This window comes from Ascidia mentula, chromosome 9, assembly GCF_947561715.1.
Source record: "Ascidia mentula chromosome 9, kaAscMent1.1, whole genome shotgun sequence".
Lineage (NCBI taxonomy): Eukaryota > Metazoa > Chordata > Ascidiacea > Phlebobranchia > Ascidiidae > Ascidia > Ascidia mentula.
The window spans coordinates 14973934-15001528 of NC_138574.1; the positions used below are offsets into that span (position 1 = coordinate 14973934).

Here is a 27595-nt window from a genome sequence, read left to right on the forward strand (position 1 = left end):
TCGATTTTTGAAAAAACACCAAGGCTAATCCCTTTCCGTTTTTTCAGATTTGGGCCAAAACAAAAATGTCCGGTTTTAGGCGGAAATCGCCGGAATATTCCGTTTTTTTACCCGTTGGGGGCGGTTTCAGCAGCCTCTCGAACCTCCAAACCGGTTTAAACCGGAATCCGAGACATGAAATTTTTGGTCGATTTTTGAAAAAACACCAAGGCTAACCCCTTTCCGTTTTTTCAGATTTGGGCCAAAACAAAAACGTCCGGTTTTAGGGGGAAATCGCCGGAATATTACGGTTTGTAACCCGTTGGGGGCGGTTTCAGCAGCCTCTCGAACCTCCAAACCGGTTTAAATCGGAATCCGAGACATGAAATTTTTGGTCGATTTTTGAAAAAACACCAAGGCTAACCCCTTTCCGTTTTTTCTGATTTGGGCCAAAACAAAAACGTCCGGTTTTAGGGGGAAATCGCGGGAATATTCCGGTTTGTAACCCGTTGGGGGCGGTTTCAGCAGCCTGTCGAACCTCCAAACCGGTTTAAACCGGAATCCGAGACATTAAATTTTTGGTCGATTTTCGAAAAAACACCAAGGCTAACCCCTTTCCGTTTTTTCAGATTTGGGCCAAAACAAAAATGTCCGGTTTTAGGCTGAAATCGCCGGAATATTCCGGTTTCAAACCGGTTGGGGGCGGTATCAGCAGCCTCTCGAACCTCCAAACCGGTTCAAACCGGAATCCGAGACATGAAATTTTTGGTCGATCTTTGAAAAAACACCAAGGCTAACCCCTTTCCGTTTTTTCAGATTTGGGCCAAAACAAAAATGTCCGGTTTTAGGCGGAAATCGCCGGAATATTCCGGTTTGTAACCCGTTGGGGGCGGTTTCAGCAGCCTCTCGAACCTCCAAACCGGTTCAAACCGGAATCCGAGACATGAAATTTTTGGTCGATATTTGAAAAAACACCAAGGCTAACCCCTTTCCGTTTTTTCAGATTTGGGCCAAAACAAAAATGTCCGGTTTTAGGCGGAAATCGCCGGAATATTCCGGTTTGTAACCCGTTGGGGGCGGTTTCAGCAGCCTCTCGAACCTCCAAACCGGTTTAAACCGGAATCCGAGACATGAAATTTTTGGTCGATTTTTAAAAAAACACCAAGGCTAACCCCTTTCCGTTTTTTCTGATTTGGGCCAAAACAAAAACGTCCGGTTTTAGGGGGAAATCGCCGGAATATTCCGGTTTGTAACCCGTTGGGGGCGGTTTCAGCAGCCTGTCGAACCTCCAAACCGGTTTAAACCGGAATCCGAGACATTAAATTTTTGGTCGATTTTCGAAAAAACACCAAGGCTAACCCCTTTCCGTTTTTTCAGATTTGGGCCAAAACAAAAATGTCCGGTTTTAGGCTGAAATCGCCGGAATATTCCGGTTTCAAACCGGTTGGGGGCGGTATCAGCAGCCTCTCGAACCTCCAAACCGGTTCAAACCGGAATCCGAGACATGAAATTTTTGGTCGATCTTTGAAAAAACACCAAGGCTAACCCCTTTCCGTTTTTTCAGATTTGGGCCAAAACAAAAATGTCCGGTTTTAGGCGGAAATCGCCGGAATATTCCGGTTTGTAACCCGTTGGGGGCGGTTTCAGCAGCCTCTCGAACCTCCAAACCGGTTTAAACCGGAATCCGAGACATGAAATTTTTGGTCGATATTTGAAAAAACACCAAGGCTAACCCCTTTCCGTTTTTTCAGATTTGGGCCAAAACAAAAATGTCCGGTTTTAGGCGGAAATCGCCGGAATATTCCGGTTTTTAACCCGTTGGGGGCGGTTTCAGCAGCCTCTCGAACCTCCAAACCGGTTTAAACCAGAATCCAAGACATGACATGTTTGGTCGATTTTTGAAAAAACACCAAGGCTAACCCCTTTCCGTTTTTTCAGATTTGGGCCAAAACAAAAATGTCCGGTTTTAGGCGGAAATCGCCGGAATATTCCGGTTTGTAACCCGTTGGGGGCGGTTTCAGCAGCCTCTCGAACCTCCAAACCGGTTTAAACCGGAATCCAAGACATGACATGTTTGGTCGATTTTTGAAAAAACACCAAGGCTAACCCCTTTCCGTTTTTTCAGATTTGGGCCAAAACAAAAATGTCCGGTTTTATGCGGAAATCGCCGGAATATTCCGGTTTGTAACCGGTTTGGGGGCGGTTTCAGCAGCCTCTCGAACCTCCAAACCGTTTTAAACCGGAATCCGAGACATGAAATTTTTGGTCGATTTTTGAAAAAACACCAAGGCTAACCCCTTTCCGTTTTTTTAGATTTGGGCCAAAACAAAAATGTCCGGTTTTAGGCGGAAATCGCCGGAATATTCCGGTTTTTAACCCGTTGGGGGCGGTTTCAGCAGCCTCTCGAACCTCCAAACCGGTTTAAACCGGAATCCGAGACATGAAATTTTTGGTCGATTTTTAAAAAAACACCAAGGCTAACCCCTTTCCGTTTTTTTCTGATTTGGGCCAAAACAAAAACGTCCGGTTTTAGGTGGAAATCGCCGGAATATTCCGGTTTGTAACCCGTTGGGGGCGGTTTCAGCAGCCTGTCGAACCTCCAAACCGGTTTAAACCGGATTCCGAGACATGAAATTTTTGGTCGATCTTTGAAAAAACACCAAGGCTAACCCCTTTCCGTTTTTTCAGATTTGGGCCAAAACAAAAATGTCCGGTTTTAGGCGGAAATCGCCGGAATATTCCGGTTTGTAACCCGTTGGGGGCGGTTTCAGCAGCCTCTCGAACCTCCAAACCGGTTCAAACCGGAATCCGAGACATGAAATTTTTGGTCGATATTTGAAAAAACACCAAGGCTAACCCCTTTCCGTTTTTTCAGATTTGGGCCAAAACAAAAATGTCCGGTTTTAGGCGGAAATCGCCGGAATATTCCGGTTTTTAACCCGTTGGGGGCGGTTTCAGCAGCCTCTCGAACCTCCAAACCGGTTTAAACCGGAATCCAAGACATGACATGTTTGGTCGATTTTTGAAAAAACACCAAGGCTAACCCCTTTCCGTTTTTTCAGATTTGGGCCAAAACAAAAATGTCCGGTTTTATGCGGAAATCGCCGGAATATTCCGGTTTGTAACCGGTTTGGGGGCGGTTTCAGCAGCCTCTCGAACCTCCAAACCGGTTTAAACCGGAATCCGAGACATGAAATTTTTGGTCGATTTTTGAAAAAACACCAAGGCTAACCCCTTTCCGTTTTTTTAGATTTGGGCCAAAACAAAAATGTCCGGTTTTAGGCGGAAATCGCCGGAATATTCCGGTTTTTAACCCGTTGGGGGCGGTTTCAGCAGCCTCTCGAACCTCCAAACCGGTTCAAACCGGAATCCGAGACATGAAATTTTTGGTCGATATTTGAAAAAACACCAAGGCTAACCCCTTTCCGTTTTTTCAGATTTGGGCCAAAACAAAAATGTCCGGTTTTAGGCGGAAATCGCCGGAATATTCCGGTTTTTAACCCGTTGGGGGCGGTTTCAGCAGCCTCTCGAACCTCCAAACCGGTTTAAACCGGAATCCAAGACATGACATGTTTGGTCGATTTTTGAAAAAACACCAAGGCTAACCCCTTTCCGTTTTTTCAGATTTGGGCCAAAACAAAAATGTCCGGTTTTATGCGGAAATCGCCGGAATATTCCGGTTTGTAACCGGTTTGGGGGCGGTTTCAGCAGCCTCTCGAACCTCCAAACCGGTTTAAACCGGAATCCGAGACATGAAATTTTTGGTCGATTTTTGAAAAAACACCAAGGCTAACCCCTTTCCGTTTTTTTAGATTTGGGCCAAAACAAAAATGTCCGGTTTTAGGCGGAAATCGCCGGAATATTCCGGTTTTTAACCCGTTGGGGGCGGTTTCAGCAGCCTCTCGAACCTCCAAACCGGTTTAAACCGGAATCCGAGACATGAAATTTTTGGTCGATTTTTAAAAAAACACCAAGGCTAACCCCTTTCCGTTTTTTCTGATTTGGGCCAAAACAAAAACGTCCGGTTTTAGGGGGAAATCGCCGGAATATTCCGGTTTGTAACCCGTTGGGGGCGGTTTCAGCAGCCTGTCGAACCTCCAAACCGGTTTAAACCGGAATCCGAGACATGAAATTTTTGGTCGATCTTTGAAAAAACACCAAGGCTAACCCCTTTCCGTTTTTTTCAGATTTGGGCCAAAACAAAAATGTCCGGTTTTAGGCGGAAATCGCCGGAATATTCCGGTTTGTAACCCGTTGGGGGCGGTTTCAGCAGCCTCTCGAACCTCCAAACCGGTTCAAACCGGAATCCGAGACATGAAATTTTTGGTCGATATTTGAAAAAACACCAAGGCTAACCCCTTTCCGTTTTTTCAGATTTGGGCCAAAACAAAAATGTCCGGTTTTAGGCGGAAATCGCCGGAATATTCCGGTTTTTAACCCGTTGGGGGCGGTTTCAGCAGCCTCTCGAACCTCCAAACCGGTTTAAACCGGAATCCAAGACATGACATGTTTGGTCGATTTTTGAAAAAACACCAAGGCTAACCCCTTTCCGTTTTTTCAGATTTGGGCCAAAACAAAAATGTCCGGTTTTAGGCGGAAATCGCGGGAATATTCCGGTTTTTAACCCGTTGGGGGCGGTTTCAGCAGCCTCTCGAACCTCCAAACCGGTTTAAACCGGAATCCGAGACATGACATGTTTGGTCGATTTTTGAAAAAACACCAAGGCTAATCCCTTTCCGTTTTTTCAGATTTGGGCCAAAACAAAAATGTCCGGTTTTAGGCGGAAATCGCCGGAATATTCCGTTTTTTTACCCGTTGGGGGCGATTTCAGCAGCCTCTCGAACCTCCAAACCGGTTTAAACCGGAATCCGAGACATGAAATTTTTGGTCGATTTTTGAAAAAACACCAAGGCTAACCCCTTTCCGTTTTTTCAGATTTGGGCCAAAACAAAAACGTCCGGTTTTAGGGGGAAATCGCCGGAATATTACGGTTTGTAACCCGTTGGGGGCGGTTTCAGCAGCCTCTCGAACCTCCAAACCGGTTTAAATCGGAATCCGAGACATGAAATTTTTGGTCGATTTTTGAAAAAACACCAAGGCTAACCCCTTTCCGTTTTTTCAGATTTGGGCCAAAACAAAAATGTCCGGTTTTAGGGGAAAATCGCCGGAATATTCCGGTTTGTAACCCGTTGGGGGCGGTTTCAGCAGCCTCTCGAACCTCCAAACCGGTTTAAACCGGAATCCGAGACATTAAATTTTTGGTCGATTTTCGAAAAAACACCAAGGCTAACCCCTTTCCGTTTTTTCAGATTTGGGCCAAAACAAAAATGTCCGGTTTTAGGCGGAAATCGCCGGAATATTCCGGTTTGTAACCCGTTGGGGGCGGTTTCAGCAGCCTCTCGAACCTCCAAACCGGTTCAAACCGGAATCCGAGACATGAAATTTTTGGTCGATATTTGAAAAAACACCAAGGCTAACCCCTTTCCGTTTTTTCAGATTTGGGCCAAAACAAAAATGTCCGGTTTTAGGCGGAAATCGCCGGAATATTCCGGTTTTTAACCCGTTGGGGGCGGTTTCAGCAGCCTCTCGAACCTCCAAACCGGTTTAAACCAGAATCCAAGACATGACATGTTTGGTCGATTTTTGAAAAAACACCAAGGCTAACCCCTTTCCGTTTTTTCAGATTTGGGCCAAAACAAAAATGTCCGGTTTTATGCGGAAATCGCCGGAATATTCCGGTTTGTAACCGGTTTGGGGGCGGTTTCAGCAGCCTCTCGAACCTCCAAACCGGTTTAAACCGGAATCCGAGACATGAAATTTGTGGTCGATTTTTAAAAAACACCAAGGCTAACCCTTTTCCGTTTTTTCTGATTTGGGCCAAAACAAAAATGTCCGGTTTTAGGCGGAAATCGCCGGAATATTCCGATATTGTTAGTGAGGGGCTATTCTAGTTACGTACTGTTGGATAGATACGTAGGGTAGAAGATATTGTTAGTAAGGGACTATTCTAGATACGTACTGTATTAGATAGATACGTAGGGTAGCATATATTATTAGTAAAGGATATTCTAGATACGTACTGTATTAGATAGATACGTAGGGTAGCACCTATTCTTAGTAATAGACTATTCTAGATACGTACTGTATTAGATAGATACGTAGGGTAGCATATATTATTAGTAAAGGATATTCTAGATACGTACTCTATTAGATAGATACGTAAATAGATACGTAGGTTAGCATATATTATTAGTGAGGGACTATTCTAGTTACGTACTGTATTAGATAGATACGTAGGGTAGCATATATTATTAGTTATGGACTATTCTAGTTACGTACTGTATTAGATAGATACGTAAATAGATACGTAGGGTAGCATATATTATTAGTAATGGACTATTCTAGATACGTACTGTATTAGATAGATACGTAGGGTAGCATATATTATTAGTAAATGATATTCTGGATACGTACTGTATTAGATAGATACGTAAATAGATACGTAAGGTAGCATATATTGTTAGTAAGGGACTATTCTAGTTACGTACTGTATTAGATAGATACGTAGGGTAGCATATATTATTAGTTATGGACTATTCTAGTTACGTACTGTATTAGATAGATACGTAGGGTAGCATATATTATTAGTAATGGACTATTCTAGTTACGTACTGTATTAGATAGATACGTAGGGTAGCATATATTATTAGTTATGGACTATTCTAGTTACGTACTGTATTAGATAGATACGTAGGGTAGCATATATTATTAGTAATGGACTATTCTAGATACGTACTGTATTAGATAGATACGTAGGGTAGCATATATTATTAGTAAAGTATATTCTAGATACGTACTGTATTAGATAGATACGTAGGGTAGCATATATTATTAGTGATGGACTATTCTAGATACGTACTGTGTTAGATAGATACGTAGGGTAGCATATATTATTAGTAAAGTATATTCTAGATACGTACTGTATTAGATAGATACGTAAATTGATACGTAGGGTAGCATATATTAATAGTAATGGACTATTCTAGATACGTACTGTATTAGATAGATACGTAGGGTAGCATATATTATTAGTAATGGACTATTCTAGATACGTACTGTATTAGATAGATACGTAAATAGATACGTAGGGTAGCATTTATTATTAGTAAAGGGCTATTCTACTTCCGTACTGTATTAGATAGATACGTAGGGTAGCATATATCATTAGTTATGGACTATTCTAGTTACGTACTGTATTAGATAGATACGTAGGGTAGCATATATTATTAGTTATGGACTATTCTAGTTACGTACTGTATTAGATAGATACGTAGGGTAGCATATATTATTAGTAATGGACTGTTCTAGATACGTACTGTATTAGATAGATACGTAAATAGATACGTAGGGTAGCATTTATTATTAGTAAAGGGCTATTCTACTTCCGTACTGTATTAGATAGATACGTAGGGTAGCATATATCATTAGTTATGGACTATTCTAGTTACGTACTGTATTAGATAGATACGTAGGGTAGCATATATTATTAGTAATGGACTATTCTAGATACGTACTGTATTAGATAGATACGTAAATAGATACGTAGGGTAGCATTTATTATTAGTAAAGGGCTATTCTACTTCCGTACTGTATTAGATAGATACGTAGGGTAGCATATATCATTAGTTATGGACTATTCTAGTTACGTACTGTATTAGATAGATACGTAGGGTAGCATATATTATTAGTTATGGACTATTCTAGTTACGTACTGTATTAGATAGATACGTAGGGTAGCATATATTATTAGTAATGGACTGTTCTAGATACGTACTGTATTAGATAGATACGTAGGGTAGCATATATTATTAGTAAAGTATATTCTAGATACGTACTGTATTAGATAGATACGTAAATAGATACGTAGGGTAGCATATATTATTAGTAAAGGGCTATTCTAGTTCCGTACTGTATTAAATAGATACGTAAATAGATACGTAGGGTAGCATATATTGTTAGTAAGGGACTATTCTAGTTACGTACTAGGGTAGCATATATTATTAGTTATGGACTATTCTAGTTACGTACTGTATTACATAGATACGTAGGGTAGCATATATTATTAGTAAAGGATATTCTAGATACGTACTGTATTAGATAGATACGTAGGGTAGCATATATTGTTAGTAAGGGACTATTCTAGTTACGTACTAGGGTAGCATATATTATTAGTTATGGACTATTCTAGTTACGTACTGTATTAGTTAGATACGTAGGGTAGCATATATTATTAGTAATGGACTATTCTAGATACGTAATGTATTAGATAGATACGTAGGGTAGCATATATTATTAGTAATGGACTATTCTAGATACGTAATGTATTAGATAGATACGTAGGGTAGCATATATCATTAGTTATGGACTATTCTAGTTACGTACTGTATTAGATAGATACGAAGGGTAGCATATATTATTAGTAAGGTATATTCTAGATACGTACTGTATTAGATAGATACGTAGGGTAGCATATATTATTAGTTATGGACTATTCTAGTTACGTACTGTATTAGATAGATACGTAGGGTAGCATATATTATTAGTAATGGACTGTTCTAGATACGTACTGTATTAGATAGATACGTAGTGTAGCATATATTATTAGTAAAGTATATTCTAGATACGTACTGTATTAGATAGATACGTAAATAGATACGTAGGGTAGCATATATTATTAGTAAAGGGCTATTCTAGTTCCGTACTGTATTAGATAGATACGTAAATAGATACGTAGGGTAGCATATATTGTTAGTAAGGGACTATTCTAGTTACGTACTAGCGTAGCATATATCATTAGTAAAGGATATTCTAGATACGTACTGTATTAGATAGATACGTAGGGTAGCATATATTATTAGTAAAGGATATTCTAGTTACGTACTGTATTAGATAGATACGTAGGGTAGCATATATTATTAGTAATGGACTATTCTAGATACGTACTGTATTAGATAGATACGTAGGGTAGCATATATTATTAGTAAAGGATATTGTAGATACGTACTGTATTAGATAGATACGTAAATAGATACGTAGGGTAGCATATATTATCAGTAAGGGACTATTCTAGATACGTACTGTATTAGATAGATACGTAGGGTAGCATATATTATTAGTAAAGGATATTCTGGATACGTACTGTATTTGATAGATACGTAAATAGATACGTAGGGTAGCATATATTGTTAGTAAGGGACTATTCTAGTTACTTACTGTATTAGATAGATGCGTAGGGTAGCATATATTATTAGTAATGGACTATTCTAGTTACGTACTGTATTAGATAGATGCGTAGGGTAGCATATATTATTAGTTATGGACTATTCTAGTTACGTACTGTATTAGATAGATACGTAGGGTAGCATATATTATTAGTAATGGACTATTCTAGATACGTACTGTATTAGATAGATACGTAGGGTAGCATATATTGTTAGTAAGGGACTATTCTAGTTACGTACTGTATTAGATAGATACGTAGGTTAGCATATATTATTAGTAATGGACTACTCTAGTTACGTACTGTATTAGATAGATACGTAGGGTTGCATATATTATTAGTAATGGACTATTATTGATACGTAAATAGATACGTAGAGTAGCATATATTATTAGTAAAGGGCTATTCTAGTTCCGTACTGTATTAGATAGATACGTAAATAGATACGTAGGGTAGCATATATTGTTAGTAAGGGACTATTCTAGTTACGTACTAGGGTAGCATATATTATTAGTAAAGGATATTCTAGATACGTACTGTATTAGATAGATACGTAGGGTAGCATATATTATTAGTAAAGGATATTCTAGTTACGTACTGTACTAGATAGATACGTAGGGTAGCATATATTATTAGTAATGGACTATTCTAGATACGTACTGTATTAGATAGATACGTAGGGTAGCATATATTATTAGTAAAGGATATTCTAGATACGTACTGTATTAGATAGATACGTAAATAGATACGTAGGGTAGCATATATTATCAGTAAGGGACTATTCTAGATACGTACTGTATTAGATAGATACGTAGGGTAGCATATATTATTAGTAAAGGATATTCTGGATACGTACCGTATTAGATAGATACGTAAATAGATACGTAGGGTAGCATATATTGTTAGTAAGGGACTATTCTAGTTACTTACTGTATTAGATAGATGGGTAGGGTAGCATATATTATTCGTTATGGACTATTCTAGTTACGTACTGTATTAGATAGATGCGTAGGGTAGCATATATTATTAGTAATGGACTATTCTAGTTACGTACTGTATTAGATAGATGCGTAGGGTAGCATATATTATTAGTTATGGACTATTCTAGTTACGTACTGTATTAGATAGATACGTAGGGTAGCATATATTATTAGTAATGGACTATTCTAGATACGTACTGTATTAGATAGATACGTAGGGTAGCATATATTGTTAGTAAGGGACTACTCTAGTTACGTACTGTACTAGATAGATACGTAGGTTAGCATATATTATTAGTAATGGACTACTCTAGTTACGTACTCTATTAGATAGATACGTAGGGTAGCATATATTATTAGTAATGGACTATTATAGATACGTACTGTATTACATAGATACGTAGGGTAGCATATATTATTAGTAAAGGATATTCTAGTTACGTACTGTATTAGATAGATACGTAGTGTATCATATATTGTTAGTAAGTGATAATCGAAAGCTTTCACTTCCTTTCGAATCTCTAGGCCAAACTACAAGCTGACACTTTTAACCTCCGACGAGTTGACCTTTAACCTCATCCCTCCCTCCCCCCAAACAACACAAAACATTACATTTTATTTCACAAATCTTCATCATGGTGTCTTATGGTGGTGATTGGATGAATCATCTTCCATTGAAGTTGTTTCTGCAAGAAAAAAATCTTAAATATCGAAAACAATTATTTGCCTTTTTAAATTCAATAACAGAACGGCCATATAAGACACAAAAGGAGCCAAGAAATTAAATTAGGTTTAAGTGTCCTTACCTTGGAGAGATAAATAAACATCTAAACTTGTGACACTATGGCGAGCGTTCATATCTCACGCCGAAGGCGATCGACAGCGGAACTGTCAGGGAGCGACATGACCATGAACCCCGGATGAATAACGGCGAGACAACGCCAACAGCTAAACTTAACAACTTAACCGGAATTTAACACAAAAAGAAACAACCACTAAGCGCGGAGACGCCTTCAACCAAGGGAACTTGCCGAAACACTATGGCGAGCGTTCATATCTCACGCCGAAAGCGATCGACTGCGGAACTGTCAGGGAGCGACATGACCATGAACCCCGGATGAATAACGGCGAGACAACGCCAACAGCGAAACAACAACAGCTAAACTTAACAACTTAACCGGAATTTAACACAAAAAGACAACCACTAAGCGCGGGGACGCCTTCAACCAAGGGAACTTGCCGCATCACTATGGCGAGCGTTCATATCTCACGCCGAAGGCGATCGACAGCGGAACTGTCAGGGAGCGACATGACCATGAACCCCGGATGAATAACGGCGAGACAACGCCAACAGCGAAACAACAACAGCTAAACTTAACAACTTAACCGGAATTTAACACAAAAAGACAACCACTAAGCGCGGGGACGCCTTCAACCAAGGGAACTTGCCGCATCACTATGGCGAGCGTTCATATCTCACGCCGAAGGCGATCGACAGCGGAACTGTCAGGGAGCGACATGACCATGAACCCCGGATGAATAACGGCGAGACAACGCCAACAGCGAAACATCAATAGCTAAACTTAACAACTTAACCGGAATTTAACACAAAAAACAACCACTAAGCGCGGGGACGCCTTCCACCAAGGGAACTTGCCGCATCAATATGGCGAGCGTTCATATCTCACGCTGAAGGCGATCGACAGCGGAACTGTCAGGGAGCGACATGACCATGAACCCCGGATGAATAACGGCGAGACAACGCCAACAGCTAAACTTAACAACTTAACCGGAATTTAACACAAAAAGAAAAAACCACTATAAGCGCGGAGACGCCTTCAACCAAGGGAACTTGCCGAAACACTATGGCGAGCGTTCATATCTCACGCTGAAGGCGATCGACAGCGTAACTGTCAGGGAGCGACATGACCATGAACCCCGGATGAATAACGGCGAGACAACGCCAACAGCTAAACTTAACAACTTAACCGGAATTTAACACAAAAAGAAAAAACCACTATAAGCGCGGAGACGCCTTCAACCAAGGGAACTTGCCGAAACACTATGGCGAGCGTTCATATCTCACGCTGAAGGCGATCGACAGCGGAACTGTCAGGGAGCGACATGACCATGAACCCCGGATGAATAACGGCGAGACAACGCCAACAGCTAAACTTCACAACTTAACCGGAATTTAACACAAAAAGAAAAAACCACTATAAGCGCGGAGACGCCTTCAACCAAGGGAACTTGCCGAAACACTATGGCGAGCGTTCATATCTCACGCTGAAGGCGATCGACAGCGGAACTGTCAGGGAGCGACATGACCATGAACCCCGGATGAATAACGGCGAGACAACGCCAACAGCTAAACTTAACAACTTAACCGGAATTTAACACAAAAAGAAAAAACCACTATAAGCGCGGAGACGCCTTCAACCAAGGGAACTTGCCGAAACACTATGGCGAGCGTTCATATCTCACGCTGAAGGCGATCGACAGCGGAACTGTCAGGGAGCGACATGACCATGAACCCCGGATGAATAACGGCGAGACAACGCCAACAGCTAAACTTAACAACTTAACCGGAATTTAACACAAAAAGAAAAAACCACTATAAGCGCGGAGACGCCTTCAACCAAGGGAACTTGCCGCATCACTATGGCGAGCGTTCATATCTCACGCTGAAGGCGATCGACAGCGGAACTGTCAGGGAGCGACATGACCATGAACCCCGGATGAATAACGGCGAGACAACGCCAACAGCTAAACTTAACAACTTAACCGGAATTTAACACAAAAAGAAAAAACCACTATAAGCGCGGAGACGCCTTCAACCAAGGGAACTTGCCGAAACACTATGACGAGCGTTCATATCTCACGCCGAAAGCGATCGACAGCGGAACTGTCAGGGAGCGACATGACCATGATCCCCGGATGAATAACGGCGAGACAACGCCAACAGCTAAACTTAACAACTTAACCGGAATTTAACACAAAAAGAAAAAACCACTATAAGCGCGGAGACGCCTTCAACCAAGGGAACTTGCCGAAACACTATGGCGAGCGTTCATATCTCACGCTGAAGGCGATCGACAGCGGAACTGTCAGGGAGCGACATGACCATGAACCCCGGATGAATAACGGCGAGACAACGCCAACAGCTAAACTTAACAACTTAACCGGAATTTAACACAAAAAGAAAAAACCACTATAAGCGCGGAGACGCCTTCAACCAAGGGAACTTGCCGAAACACTATGGCGAGCGTTCATATCTCACGCTGAAGGCGATCGACAGCGGAACTGTCAGGGAGCGACATGACCATGAACCCCGGATGAATAACGACGAGACAACGCCAACAGCTAAACTTAACAACTTAACCGGAATTTAACACAAAAAGAAAAAACCACTGTAAGCGCGGAGACGCCTTCAACCAAGGGAACTTGCCGAAACACTATGGCGAGCGTTCATATCTCACGCTGAAGGCGATCGACAGCGGAACTGTCAGGGAGCGACATGACCATGAACCCCGGATGAATAACGGCGAGACAACGCCAACAGCTAAACTTCACAACTTAACCGGAATTTAACACAAAAAGAAAAAACCACTATAAGCGCGGAGACGCCTTCAACCAAGGGAACTTGCCGAAACACTATGGCGAGCGTTCATATCTCACGCTGAAGGCGATCGACAGCGGAACTGTCAGGGAGCGACATGACCATGAACCCCGGATGAATAACGGCGAGACAACGCCAACAGCTAAACTTAACAACTTAACCGGAATTTAACACAAAAAGAAAAAACCACTATAAGCGCGGAGACGCCTTCAACCAAGGGAACTTGCCGAAACACTATGGCGAGCGTTCATATCTCACGCTGAAGGCGATCGACAGCGGAACTGTCAGGGAGCGACATGACCATGAACCCCGGATGAATAACGGCGAGACAACGCCAACAGCTAAACTTAACAACTTAACCGGAATTTAACACAAAAAGAAAAAACCACTATAAGCGCGGAGACGCCTTCAACCAAGGGAACTTGCCGCATCACTATGGCGAGCGTTCATATCTCACGCTGAAGGCGATCGACAGCGGAACTGTCAGGGAGCGACATGACCATGAACCCCGGATGAATAACGGCGAGACAACGCCAACAGCTAAACTTAACAACTTAACCGGAATTTAACACAAAAAGAAAAAACCACTATAAGCGCGGAGACGCCTTCAACCAAGGGAACTTGCCGAAACACTATGACGAGCGTTCATATCTCACGCCGAAAGCGATCGACAGCGGAACTGTCAGGGAGCGACATGACCATGATCCCCGGATGAATAACGGCGAGACAACGCCAACAGCTAAACTTAACAACTTAACCGGAATTTAACACAAAAAGAAAAAACCATTATAAGCGCGGAGACGCCTTCAACCAAGGGAACTTGCCGCATCACTATGGCGAGCGTTCATATCTCACGCTTAAGGCGATCGACAGCGGAACTGTCAGGGAGCGACATGACCATGAACCCCGGATGAATAACGGCGAGACAACGCCAACAGCTAAACTTAACAACTTAACCGGAATTTAACACAAAAAGAAAAAAACACTACAAGCGCGGAGACGCCTTCAACCAAGGGAACTTGCCGAAACACTATGGCGAGCGTTCATATCTCACGCTGAAGGCGATCGACAGCGGAACTGTCAGGGAGCGACATGACCATGAACCTCGGATGAATAACGGCGAGACAACGCCAACAGCTAAACTTAACAACTTAACCGGAATTTAACACAAAAAGAAAAAAACACTACAAGCGCGGAGACGCCTTCAACCAAGGGAACTTGCCGAAACACTATGGCGAGCGTTCATATCTCACGCTGAAGGCGATCGACAGCGGAACTGTCAGGGAGCGACATGACCATGAACCCCGGATGAATAACGGCGAGACAACGCCAACAGCTAAACTTAACAACTTAACCGGAATTTAACACAAAAAGAAAAAACCACTATAAGCGCGGAGACGCCTTCAACCAAGGGAACTTGCCGAAACACTATGGCGAGCGTTCATATCTCACGCTGAAGGCGATCGACAGCGGAACTGTCAGGGAGCGACATGACCATGAACCCCGGATGAATAACGGCGAGACAACGCCAACAGCTAAACTTAACAACTTAACCGGAATTTAACACAAAAAGAAAAAAACACTACAAGCGCGGAGACGCCTTCAACCAAGGGAACTTGCCGAAACACTATGGCGAGCGTTCATATCTCACGCTGAAGGCGATCGACAGCGGAACTGTCAGGGAGCGACATGACCATGAACCCCGGATGAATAACGGCGAGACAACGCCAACAGCTAAACTTAACAATTTAACCGGAATTTAACACAAAAAGAAAAAACCACTATAAGCGCGGAGACGCCTTCAACCAAGGGAACTTGCCGAAACACTATGGCGAGCGTTCATATCTCACGCTGAAGGCGATCGACAGCGGAACTGTCAGGGAGCGACATGACCATGAACCCCGGATGAATAACGGCGAGACAACGCCAACAGCTAAACTTAACAACTTAACCGGAATTTAACACAAAAAGAAAAAAACCACTATAAGCGCGGAGACGCCTTCAACCAAGGGAACTTGCCGAAACACTATGGCGAGCGTTCATATCTCACGCTGAAGGCGATCGACAGCGGAACTGCCAGGGAGCGACATGACCATGAACCCCGGATGATCAACGGCACAGTTTCCTACCAACATTCTTTCAACTGTTGAAACCATCACACAAACTTCAATGTTCCTTTCGTTATTTTAAAACGCACAAAAATTCAACCTAACTTTTCTAAGAAACCTCTTAACCTCAAAGACATCCACACCAACCAACAACAACAACAATCTGTTTCAGAGAGGAAAACAACGCGCGCACAGTTGCCTCTCAACGCCGAAAGCGGGAACCTTGATTGGTGCTAGAGGCACTGACGTCACTAAACTTATCTTTTCATTCACATGGCGTTTCAAAAGTGTTCTTCCTCTCACATTGAGTATCAAATTTGTATTGAGCTCTGTTTTATTCCTATTTTATGTTTGTAAGACATGAAATTTTTGGTTGATTTTGAAAAAACACCAAGGCTAACCCCTTTCCGTTTTTTTTAGATTTGGGCCAAAACAAAAATGTCCGGTTTTAGGCGGAAATCGCCGGAATATTCCGGTTTCAAACCGGTTGGGGGCGATTTCCGCAGCCTCTCGAACCTCCAAACCGGTTTAAACCGGAATCCGAGACATGAAATATTCGGTCGATTTTTTGACATAAAAAACTAAAAGGTTTCAAAAAAATCCACCGCACATATAACTTCTCGCATTCCATTTCTTTCAAATTTTTTTGCTAACTTGATCCCCATACAAATGTCAACCTCTTTTGCATTTTTTTTGTATTGCTACATATAAAATTGTTGCTTTGAGTTGATTAAGAACACTGTTAATCTCCTTCCCAACTTTCCTGATATATTTTTCAGTGTGCAGGATCAAAATTTGCAGACACTTCATACTAATAAAATATATCGGGTGTTCGAGACCTTCTGCATGTCCCGTGCTTCTCACGTTTGCTTTTTTTAAATCTGAGTTTTTTGCATCACATATACGAGGTTTCACCGAATAACATACAACTGAATTGGACACAAAATAAACAGGGTATTTTTCGATATTAGACTTTTTGCTCGAATTGTGATTTGACAGATATGAAATTCGCCAACACAAGATGAAAACGCAACAAAAATTACATTTCAATAATTAATAAACCTTAATTAAATCTAAGCAATGTGAAATAATTGAAGAATTTGAGGTGGAAATTGTTCCCGTGTTGTCATCCAGGATAAGGCATGTCGTATTTTCCCAAGCAGTATGACAGCCTGTGGTCAATCTGACGGTAAACGTGTTTATTTGCATTCCCAACGTTGATGGAATGAGCTTGATCGGCGTAAAACTAAACATGAACAGTCCGTATTAGAACTTGTGCTAAAACCACAATTCGCATCATGTATGATTCGGTTATAAAACGATCTTGAAACTTATTTTTTACCATTTACAAAAGTATTTCATTTACAGGAAGCGTATCATTCTATCGCATGGCAGTATCGCCCTAGTCCTTACTTGGCGATCACAGCTATCGTATCGAGATTATTAAGTTTACATACATGGGCCCAGGGATTGTGGAAAACACAGATCAGCGATTTGTTATCAATCAAACAACGCGCTGCCAACTGAGCTATGTGAGCTTAGCGGTTATAACGGGGTATATTATGATCAAGATTTTGAAACTCGCCAAATCGTCCATGTCATTTTTGCCACAAATATGTTTTCTATGAACTCACGAAATCATCGAAATCAACATCGGCGGCAACCAAAGCTTTCTCCATCTCTGCTGCACTCTGGAAGTGGACGTTGTCGTCGGCAGTTCCATGGATCAAGTAATACCAGGAATTTTTGAAGTTTTCAATCGGGTGTCCTTCGATAATGGATGCTTTCTGCGTTCAAGAGCGAGTGAATGCGAAGGGAATTAATGACATAAAAGTTGTATGGAATATTTGGCTGATACAAAAGTCATCGTTTTGTGGTGTAGAATGTTTGATTCAAACCAGACGGTCGGATTAAGAAGCGAGAAATTGTGAACCGACATTCGAAAATAGAGCGGAATCTCGAGGTACAACAGCAAAGTAGGTACAGGTAAAATAATTATACCCTGATCCGTTAATATTCCGTTGGGTAGGAATTGTAAACTTACGAATCAGAACAAGCGCAATATTGCAAATAAACTGGTGAGGATTTTATTGGTATGAAATATTTGTTTTGTTTTAGGGCGCCTGACTCAACTTCAATGGTTTTATCGGCGCCCTTGGAATTTCATTGCTTGTGTTTATTGATGGAAACAGTTTTTTGCGGAAAATAAAAATGATTTTATTTCAGTCAAAACCTCGTTAATTCCCACTTGCAACAAACGGTGGTTTACCAACTTACCACATATCCATCATTATTAACTGTAACGTTTCCCATGTATCTCTCAGCATACATCGCATCTGAAATTCAACGTGTCACATTTTATCATGAGTCAAACACACCCTGATTTGAGTGATTCTGACCGAACTAAATCCACTCCATACTCGTTTATAAGCAAGAAAATAATGGAATTCAATCGACGAAATATCGGCCGGGGGGTAATTTATGTTTTCGAGAGGGGATTCGGTTTGAAATGTAATTGCACGTTTTTGATAAAAGATACTAAAAACGTTTACTAATTATCAGAGGTTAGTGTCTCTTATCGTTATTACTGATATTAACATAATATTTATAAACTGAATTTCCAGTGGGGGAGGGGGATTTTAGCTTTGAATATCGGTTTAAAGGATGCATTGGGAAAGCGACAGAAACCCCGCATTTCATGACGTTATTCATTGTACCCAATGTATTGAGGTAACTACACTTACCATACCATCTCCAATCACCCAGAGGAGCGACCGCAACTCCACATTTGAATGTATTCCCGTTGTCGTAACCCAGAGCATGGGAGGTTGTGTAACCGCCGTAAGACTAAAAGGAAGAGAAGAACATTCAGTGTTTCCCAAAAATTTATGTCCGCGGAATTCCTGCGAGGTCGTTTAGACCAAAGAATGTACGGAGAGCAATTTTTGCTTAAAACCAGAGAGCAGCTCATGAAAACCCTTTATAATGTGTTCTGGAACCCTGGTGAACTTTCTTAGGGAATCGCTGAGTTAAGGTCACTTATGCAAAGTATCGTTTTCTTGTGCGTAAACACTGACAATAGCCAGAGTTTCCAGAACATTTTTGAGCTGTTTCACAATTTATTACAGACCCTCAATTATGAAGGAACATCGAAATTCCCCAAACTAAAATCAGATCCCACCCATCCCCATATGGCAACGTGATCGCGATCCAAGTAATCATATGTGTCGAGCAAGTAGATGGCGAAATCCGTTTGGTCGATCGGTTCGTTCTGTCCCAGCTTCAAGTAAACCTCCCTCATGAATTTGTAACCTGGCAAAAACAAGGTTACAAAAATTTCCCTATTCCGAAACTAACGATAACTCAGACAAAATGTCAGAAGACCAAGAAGCAACTTTTTGAGTTAAATCAGATAATTTAGCTGAATTACAAATCACAATTGACGTTTTTCGTCCAAAAACAGGATAACAATTATTTCAATTTTGTTCAAGTCTGAGACCGATTTATGTTTAAAGAAAACATTCGTCACAATTACATTGAACCCCACTTCACACATCGGGGGAATTACCTTCAAATGCTGACCCTCTTCCGTCGACGCTCGCAACTATGACGTCACGTCCGCTTACCATGTAGGTCTGAGCGAATCCCTTGCGCCACGTAGCGGTTACTTTCTGGAACTCGGGACCGGCGTACCTTTAGCGACATCAAGTGGTGAATAGTGACAATGTAAAATACTTTGTTTTTTGGGTAGTTTTGTCACTGATTTTGGTCGACTGTTTGAGAGGTTGTTAACTAGAGCGATCTTGAAACATTAGTGATGTTTTGTAATACTTCCATCGCGTTGTTTTTTTCACATAAACCGTTGATGTTGTTTAACGAAATATATTTTTCACGTTGATGTTGTTTAACGAAATGTATTTGTCTTGAGAACGTCAACTGAATTTAACCTTTGAAAAACATATTTCCTATAAACGTGATCAATTATAAAAAGTGGAGGTCGTTGTTGATGTCGGAATGGGAAATGATTCCCAAAGTTGTTTAACCGTGAATTTTGGTCGGATTTTGTTGAATTAGGCCTATATCCATGGGGAGTTTTCAACACAAGTGAAATCAAGGTAACTACACTGCTTACACTTCAATAAGTAGCGGATATTTCTTGGCTGGGTCGAAGTCGGCTGGCCTCCATATTTCGTAATTGTATTCTGAAACATCAACGAATATCTGGTCAGGTTTGCTAAACACGAAATCTTTAGGATTTTGAATCGCACAAATTTCACATTAGTTTTGCTTCAGGATGAAAAAAGTTATATTTCATGCAGGAGGACATAAAATTTTTTAGACCATCAACGAGTATTTGTTGTAACTTTCCACGAACTTCGCCCATCTTTTACCGCACTACAGCGTAAACGAACAATTTTTCTTCAACCCACCTTTGGGATATTTGTCGGATGGGAATTTCCCGAATTCGCGAACGGGCCAGAGGACTCCGTCAACATTATTCTGGATTTGCTGGTTGTCCTGGATCATCTGTTCCTTCGCCCAATCCCCGTTAGCCGCTATCTCGATCCAAAAAGTGTAAGGCATCAAATCGCCTAGAGGTAAGACACGTTTAGTTCAATCACAATAAAGACCTATAAAAAGAAGAAGATGGTAGCAGAACGACTCACATACTGTATACGTAGGTTTACTGTTATGTTGCCACCGAACAAAAAACTCTTGGATAAACGTGTTTTATTCTGGGGATTTTAATAAAGTAACCATGCATGCATGTTTTGCCAAGGGTGAAATAATGTTTTGCCAAGGGTGAAATAGAGTCACAATGTAGATGTGCAACAACTCAACCTGGATATCTAACCAGTGCTGGATTAAGCTTTGCTGATTCAAAGGCAAATTGCGACAAGTAGAAAGAAACACATGTAATGTGTATTTACTTATGATGCGTTGACATCTTTAATCCTGAACTTATCGTCATAAAGTTATTTGATTGGCCTGGAGTTTTGGCTGCCCGTGGAGACAATTCAAAACTAATTCCCAATCATTTGAGTCACTATACAGGCTAAAAGACACGTGATCAGTTCGACCAATCAGCAAAGGCGTAGTACCTCTGCAATTGATCACAACACCACTCCCGTCCAGGTTGAACACGGGGCTGATCCATCCACAGTGAGAGGGGTAGATGATAGTTTCCAGATCACAAGTCATACACTCAAAATCTGCCTTGTTCCTGTCTGAAGACTTCACCCTGAACACTTGTCGGTTTCTCGCCTCAGGCCAAATCCCGATGAAATATCTGGGAACAAACGCGTCAGTGATCGGGGGGGAGGGGGGATTGTCACTTCCGTATTGTTTTTTTTTTCATAAAGCGCGAATGCAATTTTAAAGCAAGAAAGTGTCAACAAGATCGTTCTAAAATATAACAATTAAGAGTGGATCGTTGAGAAAGGGTCGTGATCCACTCTTTAAATAAAAAAAATAAATTGTATCTTATTCGAAACCAAAGGTATATTTCAAGTTAGAATTATTGCAAAAAATGTGCGTTGTCATACATGAAGTCGTTTGTTTCGTCATAGTAGTTCAGTTCAATAATATCGAATCCAGTGTTTGTTATCCACGTTCTAGTTGTTGTTGCATCTCCTTCTTGCACGTAAGCGATTTGCCAGAATCCGTCCTCGGGGTCGGAATTCGCCCTCGCGTAGATGGTGAAATAATCGCTCGATGCGGTTCCTTTCTTCCATAGAGGATAAAATGGACCAAACTGCAGTCAGAAAATCACTGTCATTATTTGGATTCTAAGTGTTTTAAATAATGTTTACGAAGAATATTGTTTGGTGTTAAGCATTCAAAATGACAGGCTTGGTATGTTTGCAATAAAACAGTCTGCAACCAATGGATCCGCATGTGGCTCTTTCACCATCTGATACGTATTTTAGATATTTAATTTTGTAGTGAATATTTTCAACCCAAACTCACCGATCCAACCCAGCCATTATTCACTGTCTCAGTGTTGACGAAATTCTGTGAATGAATTAAACAATTACAAGATGTGTTTGAACCTTTTTATTTGCAAACAAACTCACATGCCCGCAGTCGAACCCGCTCATATCTTGTTTCTCAACACAGAGCTGGGCGATACTTTCTGTCTGAAATCGGTTCGTCCACGATACGAGACATGTGGTTGCATTCTTCCATGTAAATCGGGAGAAATATTGATCTTCGGCGCTGAACATTTCACAAATAAATCTTCGTGCTCTTATTTTTGGCCTCAAACCAACGCTAATAATAACGTGAAAAGTAAAATGTGGACAACATAAATAAACTGCATACAGTGCACACTGGTTCGACCTGCAAGGTCCCACATTAAGCCTGCTTTGACGATCTTGCCCGCCAAGCAGCTTAGCAAAGAGCAAGGTTAATAATTAAAACGTACAGAAGAGGGATTTTCTGATACTGAGTTCTTCACGGAATTAAAAACAATTTTTGACTATTTTTTCGACCTATGTCATCAGTGCAGCTTGGTGTAACTATCAGACGACTTTGCCGGCCAAATGGCCATAGGAACAGACTTTGTGGTGACAATCACCGTCATAAGTTGGGCACCAAACTAGGTGCAACCTTACGGAGAAAACAAGGTGGAAACAAAATGGCTAAGCACAAGTTAAACCAATACTGCCTTCAGGTCCCTTGTTACAATAAATCATGTCTGGAGCTCCCAAAAAATTCCTATTATTGGCTCCATCATTTTTTCCGACTCTAAATATTTTGCCGCAAACTTACGCAAACTCAGTGGGAGAAGCGAGTTCGAAGTTGTTTGAGAAATCAACTTCTCCTACGTCATAAACCCAAAGTCTCACTGTTCCAATCGGTGTGCCGGCTTTGGGGTATGCGATGTCTATGGTCTGTGGGTATTGTCCATCTCCGTACCTGCATAGAAGAGTTGCAGAGTAACAAGTAGAGTAGCCATAACGGAGTTGACCTGGTAAACATGTTGCCAACAAACTAAGTTAGGAACAACGGTTCCCAACCGTGGGTAAATTTGACTGAATATTGGGGTTAAATTTTGTAAGTAAGATAGTTTTAAACTTTTCACTGTACATCGTGTAGTTTTTGTTTTGGAAAAACCATCAGTTATTTTTGCATAACTTCTTTGTTTCACTGTATAGTTCTTTTTAAGTTTGGTGCAATTTCGTTCGGGTTTGTATTTCAAAACCTCTGTTTGATTTTGCAACTATTTTGCAAAACTTTTATGTTAAAACAGGGGGTAAATTTTAACTTTAATGGCTGCCAGGGGGGAAATGAGTAAAAAGGGTTTGGAACCTTAATTAAGAAGCCCACACTACCACTGTATTGGCCTACATCGGACATGACTCAGCAAACTGGGTTTATTTACTTTACACAGGGAATTATTGGGACGAACAAGAAAATTATTAACATAGGAGTGACCCAAACAATGGCCATATGTTACGCAATAAACGTGTTTTTATGTAAATCGAACATCATCCCATCTGTTTCAAATGCTTTTCAAGATCATTAAAGGTAGTTTGTAACGAATTTGCTGGGAGTAAAGTGTAGCAAACCGCGTAACCCAGTGTTTATACTTACCATGTGTATTCGATAAGGTTGACGCCAGTTTCGTTCGTTTCCAGGAACGCAATTTTGGTTGAATCTGGATTCCAGTACAAAACATAGTTTGTCGCCACCATTTCCTCTGCAACAATATAATTAACATGGGAATTGTAAAATCCCTTAAGTTAAAGTTTGTAAACTCTCTAAAAAAATTCTTTACTAAAGACATTCTTATTCTAAAACTGTTCGTTTCGCGATAAACATTCTCTGCTGAATGTTCTTAATCGCCACAACTCATTATTACGCAACAAATTATGACGTTACACTCGACAAAACCAACATTACAACTTCTGGAGGATTTCGAGGTAAAAAACGTTGCAAAACTACATGTTTAAGGAATTAGCGGTGTTTTTTTTAGCAGAAAACTTTATTGTTCTCTAACCTTCGTACATCCAGTCGGGTATTCCATAATATTTCATGTTTTTCTGACCGTCAAGCGGACTCACGTCTATTATGGTTGGATTGGTGGCCCCGACGTCTTCGATCATTTTCACATTGAAATTGTAAACGTAAGCCTACAGAATGTGACAGGTTTACAACAACAAGTTTCGTGTACGTCTTTCGTTCTTGGGGCGAGCGTAAATTGTATTGGAAAATATAAATCAGATTTTATGAAGAATCCTCGTGCTTTTTTGTGAAATAAAATTGTACAAAGAACAACAAGCCTAAAAGTAGTTTCTGTCATAAATATTGTTGGTTTCCGTGTGTTTGTAATACTTTAGGAATGTTTGCATCAAACTCACCAGCTTATGATCAGTTGGCGACCATCTAACGTATTGTATCATTTTGTCTGCGGGGAAACCGGGGATGGTGATCTCTCTATCTGCCGCAACATCCCAGATGTGCCATTGGGCCGTGTACGAATGTCGCCAAACCTGAATGCACATAAGTGTTGCCGATACTCTACGATCGTCTTGCATGTTTTTAAGCACTAAACTCTTTTAAGCAGTGATTCCCAACCTTTTTGTGGTTGCGTACCACTTGGAGGTTTTTCGACGCGTACCACTTAATTGAGTGTTACAGTAACCTAAGTAACCTATGGGATAAAGTAACAAACATTTTGAGATCACTTACGAATTTTTAAAATCGAAATAGATCTGTTAACTGCGGAAAAGGTCTCGTGTACCACCATTGGTACCACCGGTCGGGAAACACTGCTTAAAGGGAAACTAATGCATCTGTATGGGGCATAAAGGGGTCCAAATGGTTTAAATGAACAACAAACATTTTTTGAAAATTAATTTTTGTGTTTTAGTTATTTCTGTAGTGCTTATGGGAGGACGAAGGAAGTTTAAACCAGTGTTGAGTTGTGCTGAGTCATACCTCAAAACCCCTGACTCACCTTCGCGTAATCCGTTCTGTACAGAATGTATTGTGCATCGGCAGAAACCGAATACCCGTTGCTTTTGAGGTCTTTGTATGGTTGTCCACTTTGGATTGTCTGATAATCAGCGTAAGGTTTGAGAATTTGTCTCCGTTTAATCGAACCATCGCTGTCTTGTGTGATAAAGTCTGTCTGGTCTGTTTGAACCAGGGGAAAAATATGTTGAGGTTAAACTGCAAATAAACGTGCCTGCATTTATTTCCAAATCCGACATTTCGAAAATATGAATTATTGTTCAGATAACACCAAAATATAACGGAAAGACAGAGCAAGATTGTAATTATTGTAATTCAGGGCGTATAAGCTGATGCCTTCATGATGGAAATTATTCAACACCTATTTCAACTTAAAATATTTTTGGAAATTTAGAAATTTAGAAATTCGTCACTAACAATTTCCAGAGCTCATGAATAAACAGACAATGCCAAACCTCAAGACAGCCTTAGTTACAACCGATATACACAGACATACACAGAAGATCGCATTCCAATCATCCATTGGATAATACCTGCTGTAGTACTTTCATCCCATGAGGGGTAAATACTTGACGGGTTGTAAGTCGAAGTCCACAAATCATCAAATTTGAACGGGACTTGGTTGTCCGTTGCCTTCGAATCTAACGAAGGAAAAATTAAGTTACACAAATTTATTTAAATCCAGGGAAAATTTTATGATATAAAAATTTGATACTCACGCCAGGCGATGCCTGTTATATTGTCGAAATATATAAGTTTGCAAAGACGAATATCTTTCAACAGACAAATATTGTTTTACATAAAACCATTGCTTCAACCAGATGTATGATATTCCACGATCTTTTTAATATTTAATCACAACAATGCATCAGAATTTTTTAAACTAATTTGATGACAAAGTTTGTCAAGCTCGGTATCACAGACAAACAAAGTCGACATATCATGACTTGTGGGATTTAGGTTTCGAGGTAAGTTATGACGGGGTCGTTATTACGCATCTCAGGTAAATGGGGAATGTTTGACAGAAAGAGCAGAGTTTGTGCTTTGGTACGAACCTCCTCCTGTTATTTAAACAAGGGGGGGGGGGGGGGGGGGGGGGGGGGTAAAGGTTGTTTGCGACCTGATGTCGAAGCTCTGTTGACTTTGTTCAAACACTCACGTCATCATTACGTAAATCTAATTATGGCGGTCTTGCATTGCAGGCAACCCCCGGAACTGGGCTGTTATCATCGGCGCTTTTTCAGTGATAAGCAGAATAAACTCCCGTAAATCACACAGAAATTTGTTTCGCCACTGGACGGAATTCATCTCATGTATTTTTAACAAAAGATACGAATTGATTTTGTGACAATGGACATATAATTTATATATATAAGATGTAACTGGCCAGATGCGCAAATAATAAATATAAGTTCTAAAATTACCCATCAAGTGACTTTAAGAAATGCCAGGTTTGTTTATTGGCTGAAAGGAAAACAAAAATATTCCAGATGTGAAAACCAAATGAAAACATTAAATTTAATGGCAAAAACTTTATATAGTTCTGTGGTAATTTTTATTGCTATAGTTGCTGTAGCAACTGTGTTTTATATATTTTAACAAACCTGACGATGGAATGAGCAGAACACAGGGGATTACGACTGCACAAGTGACCAACACACTCGCAACCACGATCGCCACAACTGCTGACGTCTTCATGATCGAAATTATTCAACACCTGTAATATTTCAACTTATTAAAATGTTTCGGATTGGAAATTTGTCACAAACGAACTTCAGAGATCATGGGTAAAATTGCAACTTGCTTTAACACAAGACAACGTTGGTTACAAATTATCAGCCGATATAAAATAGACATAAATAAAAAAAATCATTATAATTTTAATAAAATCCCACATGGCACGCACTTATCTTTGCTACATTGGAATAAGCAAACCCTTGCTACATGATTTTTCGTTTATCTCTTAAACGAAAACCATTTCGCAACGTACGCCTTTTCCTTTCCAGCACGTAAATTTTCCTCCGACTGTACTTTTTTAAGTGCAAATTTTTTCTAACATAACTGATCTCAAAATAATAGCTGTAACTTAAAAAGAAAAAAAAATTCTTGCAAAACTAATTTTAACATTTGCCAGTATTTAAGCTCTAAAACGAAACATCTGACAAAAGTTGCTTCAATAAACGCTACAAATCCTGACCAGGGTCTATAGCAGTTAATGCAGGCTAAGCTGACGCGCGTAACCTACCGAATATAGATTTGGTCTCTAATCCGAGCGTTGAAAGACGGATATTCGCTGCTGGTTTGACTCCAACTCCCATGTGAGCGGCGGTTAAACTCCTGCACCACACAAACAACCAACAAAAGGAGAGTTTAAACATTAACTTTTGCATGGAGGCGTAGAACACTTGGTTACGACGAATGCAAACTGACCTTTCGCCAACGACTCATTCCAATTTCTGCGTCACGCGCTTTCAATGCTGTAAAATAAAATCTGTAAATTAATTACGATTGGTGTCAACATTGTAGCTTGTACGGGCATGTCGGCACGAGCAATAACAATTAAAAAGTGTGTTTAAAGTTATATAACCGAACATGTGCAACTTTTCACAATGCTATTAATTCCACGTTTGTATAGGATCGTATATTT

At 40.6% G+C, this 27595-nt stretch overlaps 1 protein-coding gene across 1 annotated transcript; it reads right to left on the reverse strand.

The window, feature by feature from the left end:
- Nucleotides 1–16973: 16973 nt before the first annotated feature.
- LOC145913699 (prolyl endopeptidase FAP-like) lies at nucleotides 16974–27242 on the reverse strand. Its single transcript, XM_083001444.1, has 20 exons — nucleotides 27194–27242; nucleotides 26553–26665; nucleotides 25482–25589; nucleotides 24932–25110; nucleotides 24333–24464; nucleotides 23972–24104; nucleotides 23566–23671; nucleotides 22741–22887; nucleotides 22044–22185; nucleotides 21937–21981; nucleotides 21513–21721; nucleotides 21069–21256; nucleotides 20397–20558; nucleotides 20099–20168; nucleotides 19535–19659; nucleotides 19148–19278; nucleotides 18711–18813; nucleotides 18244–18302; nucleotides 17601–17753; nucleotides 16974–17212 (listed from the first exon to the last, which is right to left on the reverse strand). The coding sequence occupies exons 2-20, from the start codon at nucleotides 26644–26646 to the stop codon at nucleotides 17093–17095; spliced, it is 2406 nt and encodes an 801-aa protein (XP_082857570.1). The 5' UTR covers nucleotides 26647–26665; nucleotides 27194–27242; the 3' UTR covers nucleotides 16974–17092.
- Nucleotides 27243–27595: the final 353 nt, after the last annotated feature.

What these genes read in the sequence shown, in the direction of transcription:
- LOC145913699 (XM_083001444.1), bottom strand. Translation starts at nt 26,646, where the DNA reads ATGAAGACGTCAGCAGTTGTGGCGATCGTGGTTGCGAGTGTGTTGGTC. An exon ending in ATAATGGCTGGGTTGGATCG is followed by an intron (nt 21,722 to 21,936) that starts GTGAGTTTGGGT and finishes TTCTGACTGCAG; the next exon opens with TTTGGTCCATTTTATCCTCT. An exon ending in TGTTGTGATCAATTGCAGAG is followed by an intron (nt 20,559 to 21,068) that starts GTACTACGCCTT and finishes TCTTACCTCTAG; the next exon opens with GCGATTTGATGCCTTACACT.